The sequence below is a fragment of the Cataglyphis hispanica genome, chromosome 7 (assembly GCF_021464435.1).
Source record: "Cataglyphis hispanica isolate Lineage 1 chromosome 7, ULB_Chis1_1.0, whole genome shotgun sequence".
Taxonomy (NCBI): Eukaryota; Metazoa; Arthropoda; class Insecta; order Hymenoptera; family Formicidae; genus Cataglyphis; species Cataglyphis hispanica.
In genome coordinates, this window is record NC_065960.1 from 5,212,466 (window position 1) to 5,234,191 (window position 21,726).

A 21,726-nucleotide genomic window follows, 5' to 3' on the forward strand; every position below is an offset into this window, starting at 1 on the left:
GAACCCCACCATCTCCGAGTCTCACGAAGCTGAACGATGAAATTCTAAGATGTGGGTGTTTCGATTCCTCTCGTTCGTCTCGATTTTACCGAGAAAACCCGAAGACGGGCACCAGTCTTCTCTCCTCCCTCCCTCCCCTCCACCACCCACCCGGGTTCTTCATCCCTCTTCTCCTATCTGTCAATTCTTTTTTTTTTTCTCATCCGCGTCATCCCGACGACTTGGGCATCTCTTATCGAAGATCTTCGTCTCTCTGATCATCGCACCTTCTTTCGTCAATAGCGAGAAAGTTTTCTTGACCGATCGTCGCCATTAACGGCGCCATTTTGAAATAACGAGATCGCAAGAGCAACTTATTTTAGGATCGTAGACTGTTGAAGATTCTGTAGAGTCAAAAATCCAGATGTGATCAGTGTTATATGTCGAAAATGCACAATTATACCTAAATCCTCGAGATTACTGTTATCTATTGCAACGCTTTCCTATTATCATAAGTTAATTTAAATTAATTTTTTTTTTTTTATATCGTTGAAACTTTAGCTTGTTACAGCACGAGAGAGAGAACTCCATTTACATAATATCAAAAGAAAATTCACTCAACAGCAATAAGTACTTTTTCTAATTGCGCTTTCTTGCTCTTCTCGCGTTGAAATAAAATCGCGAAAATAGAAAAGAAGAAAGCAATATTGTATAACAAAATGTACCCAGTACAAATAAAATATCGACGAAAATAACGATAAAAATTAAAATTTTTTAACTCAGTAATTAATAATCTGTCGAGTGCTTTCAATTCTTTTATATTGATATAATCAAACTTTTCAATTAAATTTATATTTGTCTCATTTTCTTACGAGGACTTTCATTCTACGACTGCTCCGAAGCTCACATCACCAAAGTGGACGAAATGTGTATTGGTAACCCACGTGTGATACGCCGCATGTTATTTTACGATCACTCTTCTGTATAAACGATCTGTATTTAGCGATCAAAGGTGGAACGATGTTTGCTAAATTCGAATTGAAATACGGGCGCGGGAGGTGCGATCGCGGTATCCTCAAAGGGCCCTTCCACCTGGTAGGAAATACGACTTCCTTATTTCCTCTTTGTCTTATTTTTTTTTTTTTCTTTCACAAAGCGCCGTACATCAAACGCGTGCCGAAGCGGGGAAGAAGAGGAAAGGAAATCACATCGCGCCGGGAGGAGAGAAGCTTGCGGGAAGAGTGAGCTTTGCGGCGGCGACTGCGCGCGCAAAAAAAGTCATAAATCTCGAAATTTTCCGTATGTCGCGTGCATATTGCACGGCAACGCCGTCTAAACGTCGCGTTTATCGAATCGATAAATCAAGTTTGCCAAATCAATTGTCGATCGTAACACGTAGCAATGGCGCGCGATCTTTTCCTGGAATTTGATTGTTTTGACGCATAGTTGATTATTCTGAAATTGAATTCTTTAGAAAAGACTCTTTAATAAATTCCTAAGTAAATTAATTTTTTGTACTCTTACTTTTTCCCTTTTTAATAAAATCTCGAGCACATGTATTCCTAAATTCTACTGACAAAATAAAATTTAATCATAATCAATGAATTAATTCATGATAAATTCACAGCTGATTTATGTTTTTTTTTGTTAAAAAAATTTACCGATTAAAATTTTTATGTTAAATATTTAACATATTGTGTGTTAATTCAACATATTGCTGTTAATTGAACTCAAATGTTAAATTATCAAAACAATTAAAAAAAAATGTAAAAATAATAATATACAATAGATTAATATTATACAATAGATACATTCCGTATTATTTTAGTAAGGATTCATCGGTTAAAATTTATAAAAAAAAGAGATTGATTTTATTCTATAATAGCAATAAGAACGACTACATAGATCGTTAATAACTTTTTTTCTGAGTTAATTTTATTAAAAATATATTGATCTTACGCAAAATTTATTTTATATTACTATGAAGTTTACATTCATTTTCTGTTGAAATCCTAACATAGTATTAGAGTGTTACTATTTAACATATCCATATTATATTAAATTAGCATAAAAATTTGTGTGGACCGTTTGTGACATATAACATATGTTAAATTTGACACAATTTTTCCCACCGTGTTTATATCAACATAAATTTTTGAGCATTAAAAACGTCTAATTTTATGTGAAAAGACATTCCTGCCGCCTCCCCGAATAAAGATTATGTGAAAGATTATCTCAATTTTCCCTTTTCCTATGAAAAAAAGAAGCGTAAAATATCGAAAAAAAAAATGAAACACAGCCTGAATGACACGCGTTTTTGTTTTACAAAAGACGCGAAGTGTTAAAACTATACACAGAATAAATGTTTCGTGAATTTATGTGAACAAGTCTTGAGTATCTACACTCTTTTTTGGAGAATTTCTTCTTTATTTTTTTAATTCTTTTCTTATCCATTTATTATCAAATTATATAAATCTCATGTACTATTAATTAATATAAATTGATTCATTTAAATCATTTTTCTCCTTTAAATCACTCATTAATAAAATAAATCACAACAATGATAATGTCTAAAAAAAAAAAAAATATTTTCTTTACCTCTTTTTTTTTTTTTAAAGGAGAGTGTATTATATGATTTATGACAATCTGTGGTAGCGTTTCTACGGTGTACATGACGACCTCTATTTAGCATGGTAAGCCGCAGGCGGTACAATGGCGACACATTAACCGTGTAGATGCCGTAAGATAGGTTCGATGTCACGCGATCCTTCGAGGATTCACAGTACACGGGCGTGTTTAGGTGAACGTAATATAGCGCTGCTACCGGTGTTGCGGCATCCTTTTTAAACTTCGCCCCATCGTTTTCGAAACCCTGACTCGACAGATTTTTTTTTTTACAGCAGGCAATTGCCTTTCGAAATAGATGAGAGTGCGAACGGATATCATCTCTCTCTTGTTACTATTACCGTAATAATGATCCATTTTTACGACCGTTATACAGTAGCAATTTATGCGCGAAATTATCCGCACGGGGCAGAGTGTGAAGATAACAGTTTAAAACTAACGCAATTAATCATCTCTCTCTCTCTCTCTCTCTTATTATTATATTGTATCCTAAGAGAACGCGGCATATATTCTAGGATGTGAAGTAAATTACTTCCTTTTCCTTATAAATGAGATTCTAATTATTATTTGATTATGCAGTACGCGTAATAAAATTTTTATTTTTTACATACGAGTATCATTGTCCGCGTACTCTGCATGCAAATTAAAGATGTCGAATAAATAAAATCATTTGCGTTAAAATAAAATATTCGTTTAAAATTGACACTTAACGATGTTATCATAATCAGGCTCGTTGTTAAACATACGGCGGCCGTCGAATTGTCGTCGAATCAAATAAGCGATATTGTAATAAAAATAAGAATCATCACCATAAGATTGATTAATAAATTGTCGTTCCGTCCGAAAATTTAATTTAATATTAATATTTCATCATTGAGACGCGTTAAAGCGTACGAACGAAAAGCGCCCCTTATTAAAACTATATTTCCATCACCGAAAAATTATGTTCTTTCATTATCATGCTTATTAATTACATTTATATGCTGTATATCTCGAATTGGATCGCCTACAAATTTAATTGGACGTAACGACTCCACGCCATTGATAAATTTCACCTTTGACGTATTCATTCATGTTATTCATTCATCTCTGCAATTTTTCATCTTAAATTTTTTTTTCACCTTTTCAAAATATTCTTGTCTTTAAAGATTTATATATTATTAGAAACACAGAATTATAATTGAAATATTATTATTATTATTATAAAAAATTGAAGATTGATCTGTATCTCTCATTAATCTTTCTCATTGACAAGTTGTCACTTTAACAATTAAAACGCCGTCGATCTTATCACCCGCGCGCGAGCTTCCAGAAATAAATCCGAGAGCTCGCGAGGGTGAAGGAAAAAAAGAAAAGAGGGCAATCTCTCCTCCGGTTTCATACGTGGCCTTCCGATGACTGGTACCGAAATTTGTCGCGGCGGTTCACGGCTATCCTTCCACCCCGCAGCTGTTTAACCAGCTGTAACGTATCACACCTTCTCCCTCGATGGCGGCCTTTCTGGGCGCGGGCGGGGCACCGCCCGATGGGGCGGAATTTTTTCACAAAAGGCACGTGTGCATCGATAATCTACTGTGCGTGACCGCCGCTTCCGTTCGATCGAGTTTCCACTTATGTATACGTTCGCTTCAGCAGTGTATTTTTGGGTGGATTTGGAGTCGTCATCTTTCTTGCAACATCTCTATCTACATTTTTTAACTTTCAATTTCTTTAATCTACAATAATCCTAATACTTTCGTTGTTTCCCCAGGTATCGTTTCTCCTTAACTGGATCTCGAAAAGTCTTATTATAAGCCATGATGGATCCGTTGGACTTCCTTCCGTTCTTCCCGCTGTGACGAGATTAGATACGACCTTAGAAATTCAAGTTACGAGGAATTATTCTATAGGGAACTCTTGAATATTCGATTCGAAGAAATTGTGCGTCTCGAATTTTTGTATCAATAACAATGTATTATTATGTAGCGTACGATGATGTTACTTGAGTCTAGATTCTTATTGTGAAAGAAAAATGTCTTATTGTAAAAAATATCGAAGAAAGGACATGCTTGTGGTTGGCACACTTTTTGAAAGTTTAGGGCCACTGGGTCTCTGGGTTAGTGTACTAGCGGGTGGGCCATATAATATCAGAAGGGCACGTGTCTGCTTCGATGTTAAATCTTCAAAGAAAGCCCTTCCTCTGAATCAGAGGTGAGTGTAAAAGTTAACGATGGTACAGAAAAGAAAAAGCACGAAGGAGGAAAAGAGTATGAGAAGACAAGGGATCGAGATGCACAATCGGACAAAGATTTACGTTTCTTTCACGCAAACAGTAGTAAAGCAGGAAATAACAGGAAAGAGATTAGACGTTACTATATGTGATGTATTCATCCTTTGTCTTGGTGATTTACGAGATCCATTCATTCGAAAAAAAAAAAAAACAATGAAGAAAAAATTGTGCAAGGTCCTGTGCCACGCGACATCGTAGAGAGAAGGGGGTGACAAATAATTTTTCAAGAAGGAACGAAGTTCCACGAAGGAACTCACTTATGGACTACAATCGCGAAGAGAGATTAAAATGTTTTCAAAATATTTGGAAGTATTCTGATAGAAATCACATGGCATATAATATTCTTCAGCAAAAATATTCTATTTCTAAAAATCTATCGATAACTTGTACAAAATATGATTCGAAAAAAAGAAATTTAAAAAATAGGGATAAAGTAAAAAAAGAAAAAAAAATAAAGAGAAGAACAAGAAACAAGAAGAAATTGAACAGAAAAAGAAACAAACAAAATAAAAAAATTAATTAAATTAAAATTGCTTAGAAAAATATATTTATGTAGATCATACATAGAAAATTATATTATATATATATATACAAAAAAAAAAATTATAAAATAATTCTGATAGTTAAAATACAGCTGTTTTTTACATTTAAGAAACAAGAATTCCGAATTTTGGGCAAAATATATTTAGACTACATGGAAAAAAAATTATAAATAAATTTACAAAAATTAAGACACAAGCCATAGCATAGAGTAAATTACTGGATTTTAAGTATTAGTCTCAAGGTAGAAAAATCATCTATATATATATATATAAATATATTGTAAAGATTTTATATTGAGACAGTCTATCATTTGCAATATACGAGCTCAATGGCATAAATCTTGCGAGAGACGCGTCGGCGTCGACCGTAAATTAGAAAGCTATTAACGCCTAATATTGCGTCCCAATTAATTCGCCCTTGTAACTGATGCTAACATCCCATACGACAGAGAACCGCGTGGAATCCGCTTATGGGAAAGCATATACTGGGTGTCAGTTGCTCCGTGAAATCCTCCATCAATCTACAAAATTATCCGCCATATGGCCACGCTGCGAGAAATTTTCCCAATTTTTCTTACGCGCGCGAGCGAGACATTTCCGGTTCTTTATTTAAAAATACGCGCGAGATATATTTTTTTTTTTTTTTTGAGAAATTCTTGCATATTTAAATATAATTTTATATGCTATATTATGTGCACAAATTTAATTGTTTCAAAGAATTTGAGAAATTTACGTGTCGCGTTAAAAATATGTTAAAACACACACATTTTCCGAACAAAAAAGTATCTTTTTTCTTTTTTTTACGATTTGTTAATTCTCGCGTTAGATTCAAGTTGCATAAACGCGACGCTGCAGATGCAGCGATTTTTCGCCGTTCGATCCAATAAATTTCGTCTCGTTTTATTGCGGTAATTAAGACCGGGGCGTTCCACAACAAACGAATGACGTGTGCGGTAAGGGTTTAAATGAAAGGGGCGGTCGTTGAAGAACGGTTAAATGCAATTACGATGCGCCCGGCATAGATGATGCGTCCGCAAAGCCGGTTCAAAGTTCGTAGTATACGTATGAATTATGCATTCGGTGCAGCCGGGATAATCACCTAGGTGCATCATTATCTCCAGGGGGGGCTCTCCCGTATTTTCCAACTGGCACGAAATCTCGCGCCTCTCTCGCGCCGAGGAACACCGTCGATGGAAAAACGACGAATCCAGCCACGCCGATTCCAGCTGATCCGTGATGGGATTGTTGGATCTTTAAATTAGTGTAGAGCAATCGCGCCGACACGTTACCAATACCGCGATTCGAATGGATTTTACATCAAAGTTCTCACGAATGATAAGCGACAGCTGCGATAAGATTAATTTATAATAAAATATTAATATAATTTCATAAATATATTTTAATTTTAATTATTCACACAATTGTGTATATCTAATTAAATTCTTTTCAATTCCTTTAAGTTTTCTATACAAAAATTACTCCGATGATATACATATTTTGTATTATTATTCCTGCAGAGATATTTATTAAAAATCTCTATACGACGGCGGAATAATGGCGCCGATCGTTCTGGGCACCTTGCTCTTGAAAACGCACGTCCACCCATATCCTTTTATAGGACAGTCTTGTTGAGTCTCATATCTGCCTGGTCCAGGACGAATACCGCCTGGCGGAAGCGGTCGTATATATTCTATGTTGCTATCGAAGGAATATCTTTTGAGCGTCCTCGGTTTTCGCAGCGTCCGAGGATTGTAATGCCCAGGTCCTGGTTCATCGGGCTCTCTGTAACACGTGCTGATATCTTGTATCAGCGATCTTGCAACCGGTTTCTTCGTGAATCTTTAAGAGAGTAATTTTTTTTCATTTGGGGTAGCTTTTGCATTTCTCGCATTGAATTGTATATACAATATATGTAAATTGTAATTAGAATGCATTTATATCTTTATCCTTTTTTTTTTACTTCAATAGCTTTATTTTAATACCTAGCATTCAAAGCCCATTTTCCTTTAAAGTAGTTGCATTTGTTCGAAAGCTTTTCGATTTCACCTGACAATTTCAGCGGCCAATTGTTATATTCTTTCTTTGGATGCGTCCAATATCCTTTCACAGTAGTCTCATCTCTCGGTCCTCAATTTAAATAATTTATTCTCGATATAATTACATTTTTAAATGTGTAAGAGAGAGAGAGAGGAAAAGAGCTTTTTTTATTTTATATAAATATCATTTTTAAATTAATAAATATATTTCAAGGAAAGGTATAAATATAAAATAACACCTATATCGATAACATGATTTTTCATTGCTTCTACTCAATTTGTAAAAAAAACAAAAATCACAAAAAAATTAATTCATATACTCATGTATTAATTCATAAAGTGAAAAAAATTATTATACAGAAAAATATTATTTTAATACCTGTAAAGAGATCGTAAGGTCCTCTTTTGCCCGTGATTTTTTCGAGAAAGGCTTGCAGTGAATTTGGATGCTTTACGCTGTATCTATTATTCAAAATCAATTCTTTTGCAATCTTAACAAGCGTAGAGAAACATGATGTATAATTTAAAAAAGAATGCTATTGCATTTAAAGATGATTCTCCTCTTTTTACCTAGTACAAGGAAGAGACCAACTTCTTATAGTTTCTTGGAATCTAGGCGTCAGGCCATCAAACTCAAAAGAAGGTATACGAGAAAAAGCTTTCAGCTTCTTCTGGTCCAAGTAATAATAAGGATTGTGCGTTCGAAGTGTGTATCCTTAAGAAGAATGTCGATCAAAGATGAACGCGAAAATTACAAAGCAATACTATCATTTAAAAAAGAAATCGACAATTACATTACACACAAGATGATTGCTAATTAAAATTCAGATAATTTTATTTTAATATAATAATTTGTGATATATAAAGATAGAAATATATCTCTGAAAAAATCTATTTTTTAATCCTGCATTGGCATAAAACGATTATATCTCTAAAAGAATATTTTTATTGACCTGGACCAGGCGTGGTAGATTTATAACTCGGCTCAAACAGCGGAACGATACCAAAAGCGACGTCCGTTTGTAAAACCCTACAATGTGCCATCAAAATATTATCTGGCCAGCGAATTATTTCATGACTTCCAGGTCCATGTTCAGTATCAATCAAGCACTTCTTGGCTATTCTTTTCGTCCACCTGCTACCTATCACAGCAGAGAACTCTTCCGCTTCTTGTTGTTTTTGCCAACTGCATTGTAATTTCTTTTCTTTATTTTTTTTTTAAATTTTATAGAATCTCTCTTTTTCTTTCTCTGTCTCTTGTGTTATATTAAAATAAATTAAATTCGGCTTTTACCTAATAGCTCTTGGGTAGAACTTGGATTCGATTGGCCGAGGATAGTAAGAACCTACAGCTGGCGACGTTGTTGAAAATGATTTTAAGTTGGGGTGCACACCCAGATCGCTGTATAGCTTCGATCCAATATTGAAGGGCGGATGTGGTTTCTTTCTTCGTGGTATCAGACATTGACAACGCCACTTATAGCAACAACGACACAGCCGGAAGCTTTTAGTTTCATACTTTTGTGGCATTTTTTATGCTTAAATATTGTAAATGATTCAATGTAGAATATCTATTAAAAATTTGAAGAAGTAGATCGTGAATATAATGTGAGAAAAGATTTGATATGTGTGTGTCACATCACCTTTATTTAGAAATTCTTCAATAAATTGTTATATTTTCAAGAAAATCCTCTTTTATTGTGAAATTCAGGTAAAAAAGTTTCTTAAAGAAGTTCTCAGGTTAAGAGCAAGCTGTGTAACAAATTGTAACAACATTCAGATATGATATCAATAATTTTTCATCAATGATGTTTTATAATTTTCGAATAATTGACACAAATTGACATTGAAAATAGCGAAAGATCACAAATAAGTGTACGATAACTTTACAGAATTTAAATGATTAATTATGTAATAGAACGCTGACTGAACAATTGTCGATATTTTAGGAATTTGGACTGAATAAAATTTTGTCTTTAATTAATAATTTAATTCAATATAATTTCTTATAAATATATTAATCTATATTATTTTGATGAGAAATTTATGCAGTTTCAAAATTTAATATTATATTCACGTACATAAAAATAGCACTAAAGTTAACTCGAATCTGCAGTCGAGCTGCATCAATTACTTCTTGCCATTCAGAACAAAGTTTCTGACAGCAACTTAGCGTACGCAGGTGGCGCTTCCTACAAGAGACAGCTGTTTACGAGCACGAGAGGCCGTCCATTCTTGGTTAAAGAAGCCGCTCTCGTAAAATCGTAAATCGACTTCATTGACATGTGAAGTCGAAGGTGTTTGTTTCCTCGGAGAGCACCGAGACGGCTGCTCGTGCAGCCAGTTGCCGCCTAAATAAATTTGAGTAATCGCGATGACGTAACAGCCAAAGAATCCCAAATCCACACCAGTTTGCGCGAATAATAATGCGCGCTTTGTGTGTGAAATAAATATACGTGTTGTTAAAATAAATATGTGTTAAACTGTTTTGTTTAGATTTCTTGGTTATCACCCGGTGTTTGATACCTAAAGACTTATTTAATTTCGAGAATTAAAATGTATCTGTCAACATTGTAGAATTTGTCTATTATATTAATTACATATTAATTTCGAGAAAATGGCTCTAAAAATGTCAATAGAGATAATTAGAATTTTGTATGAAAGATGAATAAAAATATAATTTCTAAGAGATATCATTTATATAAAGTGTAAAGAGATAACATTTTTCAAGTGAGAGTTATATGTAGAGTTATTTATTATCTGCATAAAATACAGTGTATTTTTTAGTTACTGTTAAAGAGCTCTTGTGTATTATATCTTTGAATATTCAAGAGCCATATACATAGTGTAACACTGTTACTTATTGTAAGGCAGCGATAACTTGATAAGAGGAATATTTTTTATTCATGAAATGAATTTTTAAACATCTGTCTTTTATTCATTTTTTATACATCTCAATCAAGAAAAATGGCTGTATTAAAGATGTTAAAACGTGTTATGTGTAAAAACATTGCAACATGTGGCTCAAGATTTGTGGGCATTATGGGACCCCTAACAATCCCACCATTGCAAATCGCAACTTTATATTATTTCTGGCAAGATTATTCAAGAGTTGTGGATAAACGATACTGCTCTTGTTCCTGCTGGGACACTGTATTTAAAGGTACAAAATTTTAAAAAGATTCTATGAATATTTTTTTAAATTCCGCAGTGCCAGTTACAGATTATACCATGTAATTTTTATATTGCAGGCTCATATGAATCTGGTATCGCTCCTTACAAGCATATGTACTTCAATGCTACTTCAAATATGTTGAAAATATGGATGCTTGTAGTCATTGGAGTGATTGCATTTTACGAAACAATGAAGCACTTGGCAAGACTAGCAATCAAACAGAGACTCAGACAGTCCATGATGCTTCTCTTTTCGACCGCTCTATTCTCCAACTATTATTCGTGGTGGGTTTACATTAATTACTGGAATGACGATTTCTACTCCCAGTGGTATCATCAATTGTTCTTTTCCGTCACCGAGTTGATATCTACTGTCTGGGTCGTTCATTTGGCGGATAAAAAAAATGCTATAACTCACAGAAAGGCGTTTGGTATAGCCGCAATAGCCCTTTTGCACATTATGGCCGGTGGATGGGATCAGTTCTTCGTGAATGTCGTTAGAGGAGAGGGCCATGCACACCAGGTAAGAATCCAAAATAATCAGATAAAACAAACATCTCATAATAAGTCTGTACAAACATAATGTCTTGTACAAAGGTCATACGCGATTTGGGATTCATGATTCCGGATATTCTTCACGTCGCCGTTCCATTGTGGTTGATCAAATGGGAGAGCATTTATAAGATTCATCTTCCCAATTCTTTAGCATATATGTCAAGTATCGTTGTAATCGGATTATGCATTTGGTCATTTTTATTGTAATCCGATGATATTGAGAAGAGAGTATCACCGGTGATAACAACTTTTTACTTAATCCCATTCTTCCTCAATTCAAGAATGGCTTTGAAATTAATCTACTATGTTCTTCCTGAAAGGCGGAGTTCTGCGAAATGTCTGATTCGGTCTAAAGTAAACACCAAGTCTTTTTGTCCCTGCGATAAGATCGATTGCTATCGCAGATAACACGATATTTTATTAACATTACAAGCATGTCTCATAATATATTGTTAAAGAATGTGTTCTGAAAGCGATTCGACTGAGCTTGATTCTGTACCTTATTGTTATATTTATACAACTCTTTATAGAACTCGATTTTATTTATTTATTTATGAAATATTTATATTTATGATAAGTTAATGACTTAAGTTTCTAGCAAATCTTTATACGAGATTTGTGCAAACGAAAGAAACCGCATTAATAGCCGAAGATTTAGTTGATATTGAAATCATCAAAATTTAGAATATGTTATAGACGGCAAACGATAGCGTGTCTAAAGTTACTCTAAATAAATTTAAATATTGTACATTGCGGACATATCACGTAGATAATTTATATTAACAAGACGTTATATCTTGACAGACAAGATTGTACAACTTACAAACAGTGCTAACCAAAATTAGTGTCCTAATTCTCATAGAAGTTACAATGCTTATAAAGTGCCTACACATAACATATTATTTACATGATTATTGTTAACTATGGCGATAAAAAAATGCGAGTAAAAGCAGTCTTTGTGTATTTTAACGGCAAATACTAAGAAAGAGAGAAAGAGAGAGAGAGAGAGAGAAAGAAAGAGAGATATGCTTAAAAAATATTGGTTTACTAAAGAAAAAAAATTAAATCGTAATAATTAATAATAATTAATTTTGCGAAAATGTTAGTTTTCTAATGTAAATATTATTTATAGCACTAATATGTTGATTTCACTTTTAATCTGATAAATAGACAGTTTCTTCGATTTCTATAATCTCTGATAGTTTATGTACAATGTTATCTATATGCATATGTAAAGCAGATATATATATATATATATATATATATATATATATATATATATCCTGCTGGATAATGTGAAACGATTAATGAGCGCAGCTTACATCAACCAAAGCATCAAAAGTAACTTTATCATTGTAGCGTATTTATCGTAGGATATATTTTTCGCTGCAAAGCCATTCCCAAAAAGTATTTGAGTAGGTATGTAATTGTAATTCTAGAGATAATTATAGCATACATAAAATCTCGTCACATAAAAAAGACAAACTAGTATTACGACGTGTAGAGTAAACGATTGTGCTAAGTGGTCTAACAATTGTTAATTTAAGAATTCTGATTCTGATAGTATTTTGTTATCGAATATGGAGTGAAAAAGAGAACAGGAGAGAAATAAAAACGATTGTCTAAAATACTGACGAATTCAGTCAGCAAAAATATGTTGGTCCGATTAATAATAATAATAATAATAATGCGAATACAATAAAGCGGCCTAATTTCCAGTGTTGCTCAATTATTTCTGACATCCCCTCGCAATTACACGTCTACCTCCTCTTTTCCATCGAATTATTCCGCAATGATTTATTATGCATGAGCAAAAAGATCCGGACGAGATATTCGAGTGAAACGCAAATATAGAAAAGAAAGTCCTGCGCGTTCTCTTACATGTTGCACGTAAATGGCTTTAGATGCATATTGCTCCCAATAGACACCGTCTTCGTCGAGTCTCGACTTCGTGTTCTCTATACGCGCGCCGGTACTAGCATGTATAAAGTACTGCACACATAAAAAGTGAGACATCTACCTCAACATATACGCGAGTAACTTTATGTATCTTTATACGCACATCCTGCGTCTTGGCGCGGGCGCGTGAGATGCATTTGCGGGTGTGTGGCCTTTTTAAAGTCGCGCATACGCCACGAGAAGTCACACGATTGTGAGGGCACCTTTAACACCCGCCGCGAGGGGGCTAAAGCGCAGGCCTCGAATCGATCCTCCACCCCCCTCGGGAGCCAGCGCGTCCGCGAGGAGCAACCCCCGGCCGACGACTCTGTTGTCGACCCAACAACAGTTCAAAACCACCCGAGAACACCGCGGCAAACATGGCGTTGGATTTTGCAGCCACTTATAAGGTTCTAGTGTTGGGCGATTCGAACGTCGGCAAGACCTGCATCGTGCATCGTTACTGCGATGAACGGTATTACGACACTTACATCTCGACGATAGGTGAGATACCATCTGGTACCCGCAAGTATAATCACTTACCTGGCTACTGACCATCGTCTCCGAGTTGTGCGGGTCGTGACTCAAGTCGTTTCGGCTGACTCGTTGTTAGATGATCGCCGTGACGTGTCTTAGTATCATCAAATTTCCGATTGCCTTCTCCTGGAATAAATAAGTCACGGTTTAAATTTATTTCGAGTACGATAAGGTATAGGTTCTGTATCGTTGACACAGGTAGCCGTTAATTAACCGTCAGCTATTACGGTGAAGTCACACATATTCCCGATATCTTGTACATTATTAGAAAGAATAAACAATTGCGAGAAAGTCCCTTTATTTCTTAAACACAAATGTCTTAATTTCATAGAAAGCAATATTTTTAGAATAATGTAATGATACGAAAAGAGTAGATTATCTTTCAATCTGTAAATTTAATCTATATCTAGAAGACACTGTTCCCATCGCAATGATAATATTATTGAAATTTAAATTTGTTAACCGTTAATTGACGGTCTATTTATTCCGCTAAAAATATACATATATATACAATGAATTGACATCGATCAGCTGATACCCGCCCTGATCTTGCAATCTTTCTAATTTTAAATTTCGATTAAAGTATGTCGGCGCGATACACTCGTCTCGATATAGATTATCATAGCACATACGTTCTCTCTTTCTACAAAGATTTATTTTTGTTTGTTCAGAAATACTTAATAAAGTTCAATCTTTTCCGAGTTGATTATCCATTAAAAGCAATTCGAAAGTTTTAATTATACTTGCACGCGAAGAACACATGAAATCCTTGCGTATAAATTACCATGATAGCAGTCTAATTAGCGATAGCATCTAATAATTTTGCTACAACATAATTGAGATATAGTACCTTGTTTTATTTAAGCATTAGAATTTTTCTCAATTTCTTGAAAAGGTATATTATATTATATAAATATAATGCTAGATGTAAATAATAAATGTGTCTGCAGGTATCGATTTCAAACAAAAGATCATTAACCTAGACGGAACGCCAATTAAATTACAAATTTGGTGAGTAGTGATCGATACCTTTTCACGAGTACTCGATAAATAATTAATCACGATTAGCATAATTTATGTTTAATCACAATAAATAAAGAAACAAAAATTTTCTCTTAGACAATTCTATTTTGTCCCTCGAGTTTCATAAATCATAGAAACAGAATGTTGTATATATAGACGAAGATATAAAGTAGCCGAAAGTACATATATCTGTGAATATATCTTTTTTTTGAAGGGATACCGCCGGCCAAGAAAGATTTCGCACTTTAACAACGGCATATTATCGTGGCGCCATGGGTATTCTTTTGATGTACGACGTCACTAGTTTGGAGAGTTTCAACCATCTGTCTTACTGGCTGCGAAATATTCAAGAAGTAAGAAATCGAAATGAAGTCTAAAAATAGAACATTACGCGTCAAGAATAAATGCACGTTGTATTAATTCTTACATGATCATGTTTAAAAGCAATTTTATGTTTAGAAAAATTAAAAATGTTGAAAGATTGCTTAAATAAAATCCGATACTTAGAATGGAGAAATAAAAATCTAGTGGACGATAAATTAAGAAATCAGTTGCAAATCGGTGCGACAATAGAAAGTTATTTAACTGATGAAAATATCTCTCTAAATGTATAAAGAGACAGCTGTAGATTTCATGAAAAGTATGTGTCTTCAATCGATGATTCAAAGTCATTTGCATGCAATAGAATTATCGTACATATGGAAGAATGAATCATAAGCAATTCCATCGTTTACTTAGAATGCGTCACCGGACGTAGTAAAAGTTTTGGCAGCGAATAAGTGCGACGCGACCGCGCATCGCGCCGTGGACGCCGAGAGAGGCCAGAAGATTGCCGAAAATTTCGATATGCCCTTCTTCGAGGTATCGTGCAAGGAGAATATCAATATCGAGGAGGCTTTTCTCACCTTAGCCAGAAGAATACGGGAGCAACGGGGTCGCCGAGTAAGATTCATTGATAATTTATTTATTATTTCAAGTAAAGAATTTTCTTTACTCTATATATTATTACATGGTCTAAAAGTATTTAAGAAAAAATTAATTTTTATTATAAATATTAAATAATATTAAATGAAATTAATATTAAATTAAAATAATATTAAATTAAATTATGTTTATATTTCATGAGTGTATATTATATTTTTAAGTATACGAGATTTAAATAGAAAATTATTTTTGAAATATGCACAGACAATAGAGAAAAGATTCCAATTGCGTAAAATTATTTAACGAGACTCTCTTTTCTAAGCAGGATGAACAATTGCCATTGTTGCAGGCCAGTCTGTTCGAAGCTTCCGAGAGAGAAGGCGCAGACAGTATTATTAAGGCGCAGTCACCGTCTCAGCAGGGTGACGCCTGGAGATGCACCTGTTAGTTCGGATAATCATCGAAAGTCTATTCGGTTGGGGACTTCGACGGCAGCCAGGTATTAAACTCGGATGGGCACTTCATCCGTATCTTACACGAAAAAGGGACGCCGGTTTCCATACCTGTATATATACGCATCGCGACCAACGATCATCAGCCGTCGTCGAACGGAGATCGATCTGGACGCGAGAATGGTGTTTGCATACACCTTGCGAGGGCGAATTGCCTGGGCAAGTGTTCGCGAGACATTATTACACACCATCTTGCAATAATCGCAACGGATATTATAGATATTATCTCGTAAACTCTGCACCCTCTATTACAAGCGAGAGCCGAATAACGTTAGCGCGAAAATGACAGAATGAAACAGATGATCGTGGATCAATCGACGCGTGATCATCGTCACGAGACGTCATTCGACGCGAGCTCTCACGCTCTGAATCATTCGAACACGTACACACATACATATTACATTAAGATTGAGCCACATTTGCGAAGTTGTCGCGAAGTTTATCTATGATATGCGATTATACGTCGTAGATGTCTACTTATAGAGATATGAGTCACGCTCGCGCGAATATAAAGACTCGGCAAAACTCTCGCTAAATGGGAATGCCTGAACGCATCGTCGAGGAACGCGAGGACGAACAATCTGATTGATGATGGGCCAGTTAACTCACAAATGAATAGATCATCTTTATTCCACGCGAGTTTGGCGTCAATGTGCGTGATACGTCACGGGGAAAGATCAGCTGAGAGAGAAAAGACTACAAGCTGAGCATTATAAAAAAAATTCGAAGATTTCGCTTACGAACAAATTTCGTGTAATCTCGATGTTATAAATTTGTGTAGATCGTACGCGAAAAATCGTATATCAGGCGATTCAAAGATGTTCGATTAGATTCACTTGACGTATCGATAAGGCCTAACTGGAGAAGGAAAACATCCTCTCGATGCTACTAAGGCGACATTACACATTTTTGCAGTAATCGACGTATTACTATATTATTACATTTATTATGTCTACGCGAAAAAGACATCATCAAGCGCATTGTGATTATACTGTCTGAAAACGACGCTACTATACGAGACTTGCGATTACCACTGTTGTCTCTTGTCGAGGACCAGGGCCCTTCCTTTACGGGAGGACTTGCGCGATTATGTCGGGTTCATTTGATGCACAGATGCCAAAGTTTGCAAAATAGATGTTTCCTTGTACGTCGCGAGCATATATAGCAGATATTAACGAGCAAATTAAGAAGAATAACGTTCATTTTAATATCAAAGCATGTGAATATAATCTCTTTAAATGACACACGATTGAAAATGTGAAAATATTTTAAGAAGAATTAAACGTTAATAATCAAAATCTTATTTTAATCTAATATATTTCACATTAGCAATGATACACTGAAGGTAAAAGCGCGAGTCTTGGAGGAAAATATTAAAAGAAATATTCTGATGATCTTAATATTATGTTTAATCAAATATTTATTGTATTACTGTACGCAGAATTTTTTTACGAGAGAAAATGAAATTGACGTGTATATTCATAAAAAAAGATTGTTCTCTCTCTCTCTCTCTCTCTTTCTGCTTTAAGTAAAAATAACATAGCGTAAGAGCATGTTATTTATCTTAAAAACCGCCGTGTTATTTTTATTCGCGTGTTTATTAAAAACGATATATTTTCAGATATTGAATTAAAATCGCGAAACGAGGCCAAATTGATATCGACTAGAGCACTTGACATCTGTATATCAAACCTTTCATATCGATATGAATACACATACGTGATAAACCACGCTTAATTGATCTGTTTTGATAATCGTAATGGAATACATCTTCAGCAATCTTTCTTACGTAATGGAGTACATTTTCGGCAATCTATCTTACGTTCGATGTGTCGCGAATGGCATTTTTTTCAGCAATGCAATACATTCTGCTATAGAATGCCGGTGCATCAATCTTATTTCGTATAAAAAAAAAAAAAAATAACGAAGGAGCACTTAATAGCATCCTTAATAAAATTTTTTCACAAACCATATCTATGGCCAGAGAGAAGGATTAAGGCTGCGAAAGATTAGATTAGCTGCCAAATAACACTGCTACAATATGCGCACATTTCAACTTATATATTCGCGCACGATTAAATTGACAGAATCTCATAATTTTAAAAAGTTCAAGAGAGAGCTGTTTTATATAAATACATAAATTTCTTGATTTTCGATTTATATGTATAAATTTTTCGTACGTTTTTTTACTCGCAAGACAGATTTATTGAACTTGCGTTATAATCAATGTAGGATTGAAGGAAGAATTAATCGCATAAAATTTTTACCGAAAATGTAATATAATTAAAATCATATTATCATATTAATCATATGACAGGAGACAGTATGTAAATTATAGGATTTTTTTATTTAAGATCCAATTTAATTTGTTCAATCTTAGGTTTTATATTGTTTAGAGAATTATCAATATTTATTATGATATAGAGAAGCGCACAATTTTTTTCTAACAAACGTAGAAATCATCTCTTCGCTCTTTTGACGAGGTCACTTTCATCATTCGCACTTCTCGTTTACGCTGACAGAAAGACAAAAGCCTTTATTGTGCCTATCAATGATTAAGAAGAAGGATAAAGAACGAGATGAGAGAAAAAAAAATGGTATATTATATGAGATATCGTACGGAAATCGCTTTGTGATCGATGAATAAATTATGAGTTGGTAATTATAAGACGATATTGATGCTCCTCGATCAAAGTTCCAATTAAAAGTCTCACTTCACCGATATCTCTGAGGACTTTGCACTCTTGGGATCACATGAGAATTGGAGGATTACTTTTGCGATATTTTTTTTTTTTCTTTATAGTCTCAAAAGTCAAGTCTCTCGTCTCTTATAGCGAACCGCGATTTTCACCGCTGTGATTTCTAATTTATATAAAACAACAATCGTTGCGTATCACCGCCAATTTCACAGCAGCATTCATCGTTCGTTGCAATTCGAAATTGCATTGCGAGTGGCAATCCCGTAGTATGCATTACTAACGGTATACCGTTTTGCTGATGCAGTATTAAAAGCGCCAGTAAAATTTTGCGAAAAATCACTTTCTCGCGCTTTTCGCACGCTTGCTGGCACGAATTCGCGAATTGCATCGCGACAGTTGATCGAACTTAAAGAGCGCGTGCACTAGACGAAAAGTGCATTATATCTGTCGCGATGGATTGACATCGCAGTGACGCGATGTCGATGAGAAAAAAAAAAAACAAAAAAAAAACGAGAGCACTTCACGCTCGTTAACGAATTAGCGATCGACACGACACGATTTGTTTTCTTTTTCAGCCGTATCCTAAACGTAATAGTTATGGCATAGGCTTTGTACCATTTGCACAAGACGATACATACTAAAAATATATAAATTATATATACATATATATTATATATATACATAATGGTATATATATTTGTTGCTTTTATATATTTATAAATTGCGGCATATTTGTATAAAAACACTACGGAATTCAATTATCTTGCCTGCCAAGCAGCATGCGCGTCCTTTAATTAGCGCATGGTTTCCCAAATTAAATGTGAGCGAGAATTCAATTTTTTAGTATTTATTTTCCACGAGTCTGAAGTTCATAGCGAGGCAAAAACAACGAAATTAAAATATTTTAGTTATTTTTAATGAGAAATTTCATTGTGATTTCAAATTTTTTTTAAATAACACTGAGAATGTAGTTATTGAATGAGTGACAAAGTTTAAATATCTCAATTCAACCATAAAAGTTTCAAATATATAAATGTTTATATTGTTGTCTGATGGACCAATATATGATTTTTTTAAATTTGGGAAACCTTGAATTAGCGGAAATTAGATACGATTAGGGAGAAACCTGGATGTTGAGTGAGCTCTGTTCTCGTCAACTCACCTTTTTTAGATGCGCGCGTAATTTATCAGGACCGTTAATTTTTGTTTCATAGACCGTCAGTGGCGAAGAGAAGCCCCCATATATTTCGATATTATTCTGGATCCTCCTAAAAAAAAAATTAATTTCTTTAGTCGAAAGCGATGCAGAAAAAAAAAGAAAGAAGAACGAAATAGATCTTTCACGTAAATGATCGATTGACGTAAAATTAACGGCGTAAGATCGCATTCGACTATTGAGTTTCGATTAATATGCAAATGTACGGGTGTATTTGTTTCTCGCGAAAAATATGGGAAGGAAATAATAGAGAATAAAAAAAGGAAGTCAATTTTCAAAACACTGTGTCGCCCACGTGGACGGTAGAGTCGCTTGTATGAATTTTTTTCAAGGAACGCTGGTTCGTTTGCCTTCGATATGCTTGATTTCTCATCCGAAGCTGGTCTTCGGCTGAAAAGTCTTTCGGAAGAGAATTTTTTATACGACTTAGTTGATGCCTGCCACGTATGTGCCCGCGCGTGCAGCGCTGTAACTAGTATTTTTTTTTTTTATATCGCGAACGCATGTGTGTTTTATTATTTATTTACATCTTATTCTTGAGATTCGGAAATTTTTTTCGCCTTATATTCGCGCAGATCTTTCGTTTATTGTTAGATTTATAATTTCTCGATGTCATATATCTCTACGAATTTCTAGAGAATTCGGTTTTATAAATTTTTGGATTCTGAATTATACGATTGTAGTTATATCATTAATTTTATATTCTAGTTATGGCTCTGCAAATATTCGTAGCTCTCGGTTTTCAACGATCTTGCAATTTTCAACGATACGATGAAAGTTTCTCGATAGAAATCAGCTATGTTTTTGTTACAAACTCTGTTAAGATAGAATATAGAAATAGAATATGGATTGTGTGTGATCGGGCAAACAGTTCTGGCTGCCAAATTTTTCAGTATGCGTCACAAAATAAGATAATCTTTATTATAAAATTTTTACTATATTAATGCTCTTAAAGTTAAAAGAAAAGTTCTTGGAATTAAAGTTTTCAGAACTTGCTATATTAATGCTTAAATTTAATAAAATTGAAAGTGTAATATTTTTAAAATTTTGTAGAATAAAATTTCTCCAAGCACGAGGAAACGCTTTGCCCGATCACGGAGGAAATAATGGCAAAGATGTTAAACATATGACATAATAACACAGCTTTTACAACATTTCATTTGTCATTACATCACCTCACCCTCAATAATGAGTATCATGTTTACGTAATTTAATTCTTTCGCGATCGATTATCTAAATGTGTAAGTGTATAAGTTTTTAAGTTTGTAGAAACAACTTGTTCAACTCGATGTCTGAATCAATAATAATATGAATAAAAATACACACTTTTTACCTACGACATGTGCGCTTATTTTCTTTATAACAACATAGAATAATCAGAGATAATACGATGCATAAAAAAAAACAGAAATGTTAAAATTTAATTCTCAAAAGTTAATTTTTTATAATTCTCTCCAAATGTGTTCCAAGTGTGTCGCAAATCGTCCGTAACTGCACTCGTCGCGACTTATCGAAATACTCCGGTATTCGCCGTGCGTTGCCAAGACGTGATAGTCTTTGGCGATAAGACGCAAATGATTACCGGAGTGAATCAGCGACTCGAAAGAGATAGAGAAGACGAGATACATGTTTTCCAGCTGAGCGCTCATGTTGAATCGCATACCCAACAGAAACCTAGAAAGCTTCTATCTTCTTCT

The 21,726-nt window shown here is 34.3% G+C and overlaps 4 protein-coding genes across 5 annotated transcripts in view; 2 read left to right on the top strand and 2 right to left on the bottom strand.

The window, feature by feature from the left end:
• The window catches only part of LOC126850832 (protein gooseberry-like), a 62,225-nt gene extending 42,144 nt beyond the window's left edge, over positions 1-20,081 (bottom strand). Inside the window, exons 1-2 of the mRNA XM_050594208.1 lie at positions 19,976-20,081; positions 13,662-13,781 (exon numbers count right to left, since the gene is read on the bottom strand). The gene's annotated coding sequence lies outside the window, so the exon portion shown is untranslated. The remainder of the gene's footprint in view (positions 1-13,661; positions 13,782-19,975) is intronic.
• LOC126850963 (lymphocyte expansion molecule-like) lies at positions 6,942-8,981 on the bottom strand. Its single transcript, XM_050594454.1, has 6 exons — positions 8,746-8,981; positions 8,405-8,637; positions 8,022-8,166; positions 7,831-7,913; positions 7,398-7,542; positions 6,942-7,254 (listed from the first exon to the last, which is right to left on the bottom strand). Exons 1-6 carry the CDS (start codon positions 8,979-8,981, stop codon positions 6,942-6,944), a joined length of 1,155 nt encoding a protein of 384 aa, XP_050450411.1.
• Positions 9,667-12,898, top strand: LOC126850853 (uncharacterized). 2 transcript variants are annotated; one of them, XM_050594254.1, is made up of 4 exons: positions 9,667-10,009; positions 10,415-10,614; positions 10,703-11,148; positions 11,223-12,898. In XM_050594254.1, the coding sequence occupies exons 2-4, from the start codon at positions 10,419-10,421 to the stop codon at positions 11,385-11,387; spliced, it is 807 nt and encodes a 268-aa protein (XP_050450211.1). In that variant the 5' UTR covers positions 9,667-10,009; positions 10,415-10,418; the 3' UTR covers positions 11,388-12,898. The 2 variants fall into 2 exon arrangements, with proteins under 2 accessions (XP_050450211.1, XP_050450209.1); XM_050594252.1 differs by having other exon boundaries at positions 9,667-10,614.
• On the top strand, positions 13,032-21,365 carry LOC126850860 (ras-related protein Rab-8A). Its single transcript, XM_050594264.1, has 5 exons — positions 13,032-13,622; positions 14,606-14,666; positions 14,893-15,031; positions 15,417-15,620; positions 15,952-21,365. Exons 1-5 carry the CDS (start codon positions 13,499-13,501, stop codon positions 16,048-16,050), a joined length of 627 nt encoding a protein of 208 aa, XP_050450221.1. The 5' UTR covers positions 13,032-13,498; the 3' UTR covers positions 16,051-21,365.
• The last annotated feature ends 361 nt before the right edge of the window (positions 21,366-21,726 follow it).

Coding starts and splice junctions, on each gene's coding strand:
- LOC126850963 (XM_050594454.1), bottom strand. CDS start 8,981: ATGCCACAAAAGTATGAAACTAAAAGCTTCCGGCTGTGTCGTTGTTGC. Junction 8,638..8,745: donor TTCTACCCAAGAGCTATTAG/GTAAAAGCCGAA, acceptor ATTACAATGCAG/TTGGCAAAAACAACAAGAAG. Junction 7,914..8,021: donor TGGTCTCTTCCTTGTACTAG/GTAAAAAGAGGA, acceptor TTTGAATAATAG/ATACAGCGTAAAGCATCCAA.
- LOC126850853 (XM_050594252.1), top strand. CDS start 10,419: ATGGCTGTATTAAAGATGTTAAAACGTGTTATGTGTAAAAACATTGCA. Junction 10,615..10,702: donor CTGGGACACTGTATTTAAAG/GTACAAAATTTT, acceptor TTTATATTGCAG/GCTCATATGAATCTGGTATC. Junction 11,149..11,222: donor GAGAGGGCCATGCACACCAG/GTAAGAATCCAA, acceptor TCTTGTACAAAG/GTCATACGCGATTTGGGATT.
- LOC126850860 (XM_050594264.1), top strand. CDS start 13,499: ATGGCGTTGGATTTTGCAGCCACTTATAAGGTTCTAGTGTTGGGCGAT. Junction 15,032..15,416: donor GGCTGCGAAATATTCAAGAA/GTAAGAAATCGA, acceptor TCGTTTACTTAG/AATGCGTCACCGGACGTAGT. Junction 15,621..15,951: donor GGGAGCAACGGGGTCGCCGA/GTAAGATTCATT, acceptor CCATTGTTGCAG/GCCAGTCTGTTCGAAGCTTC.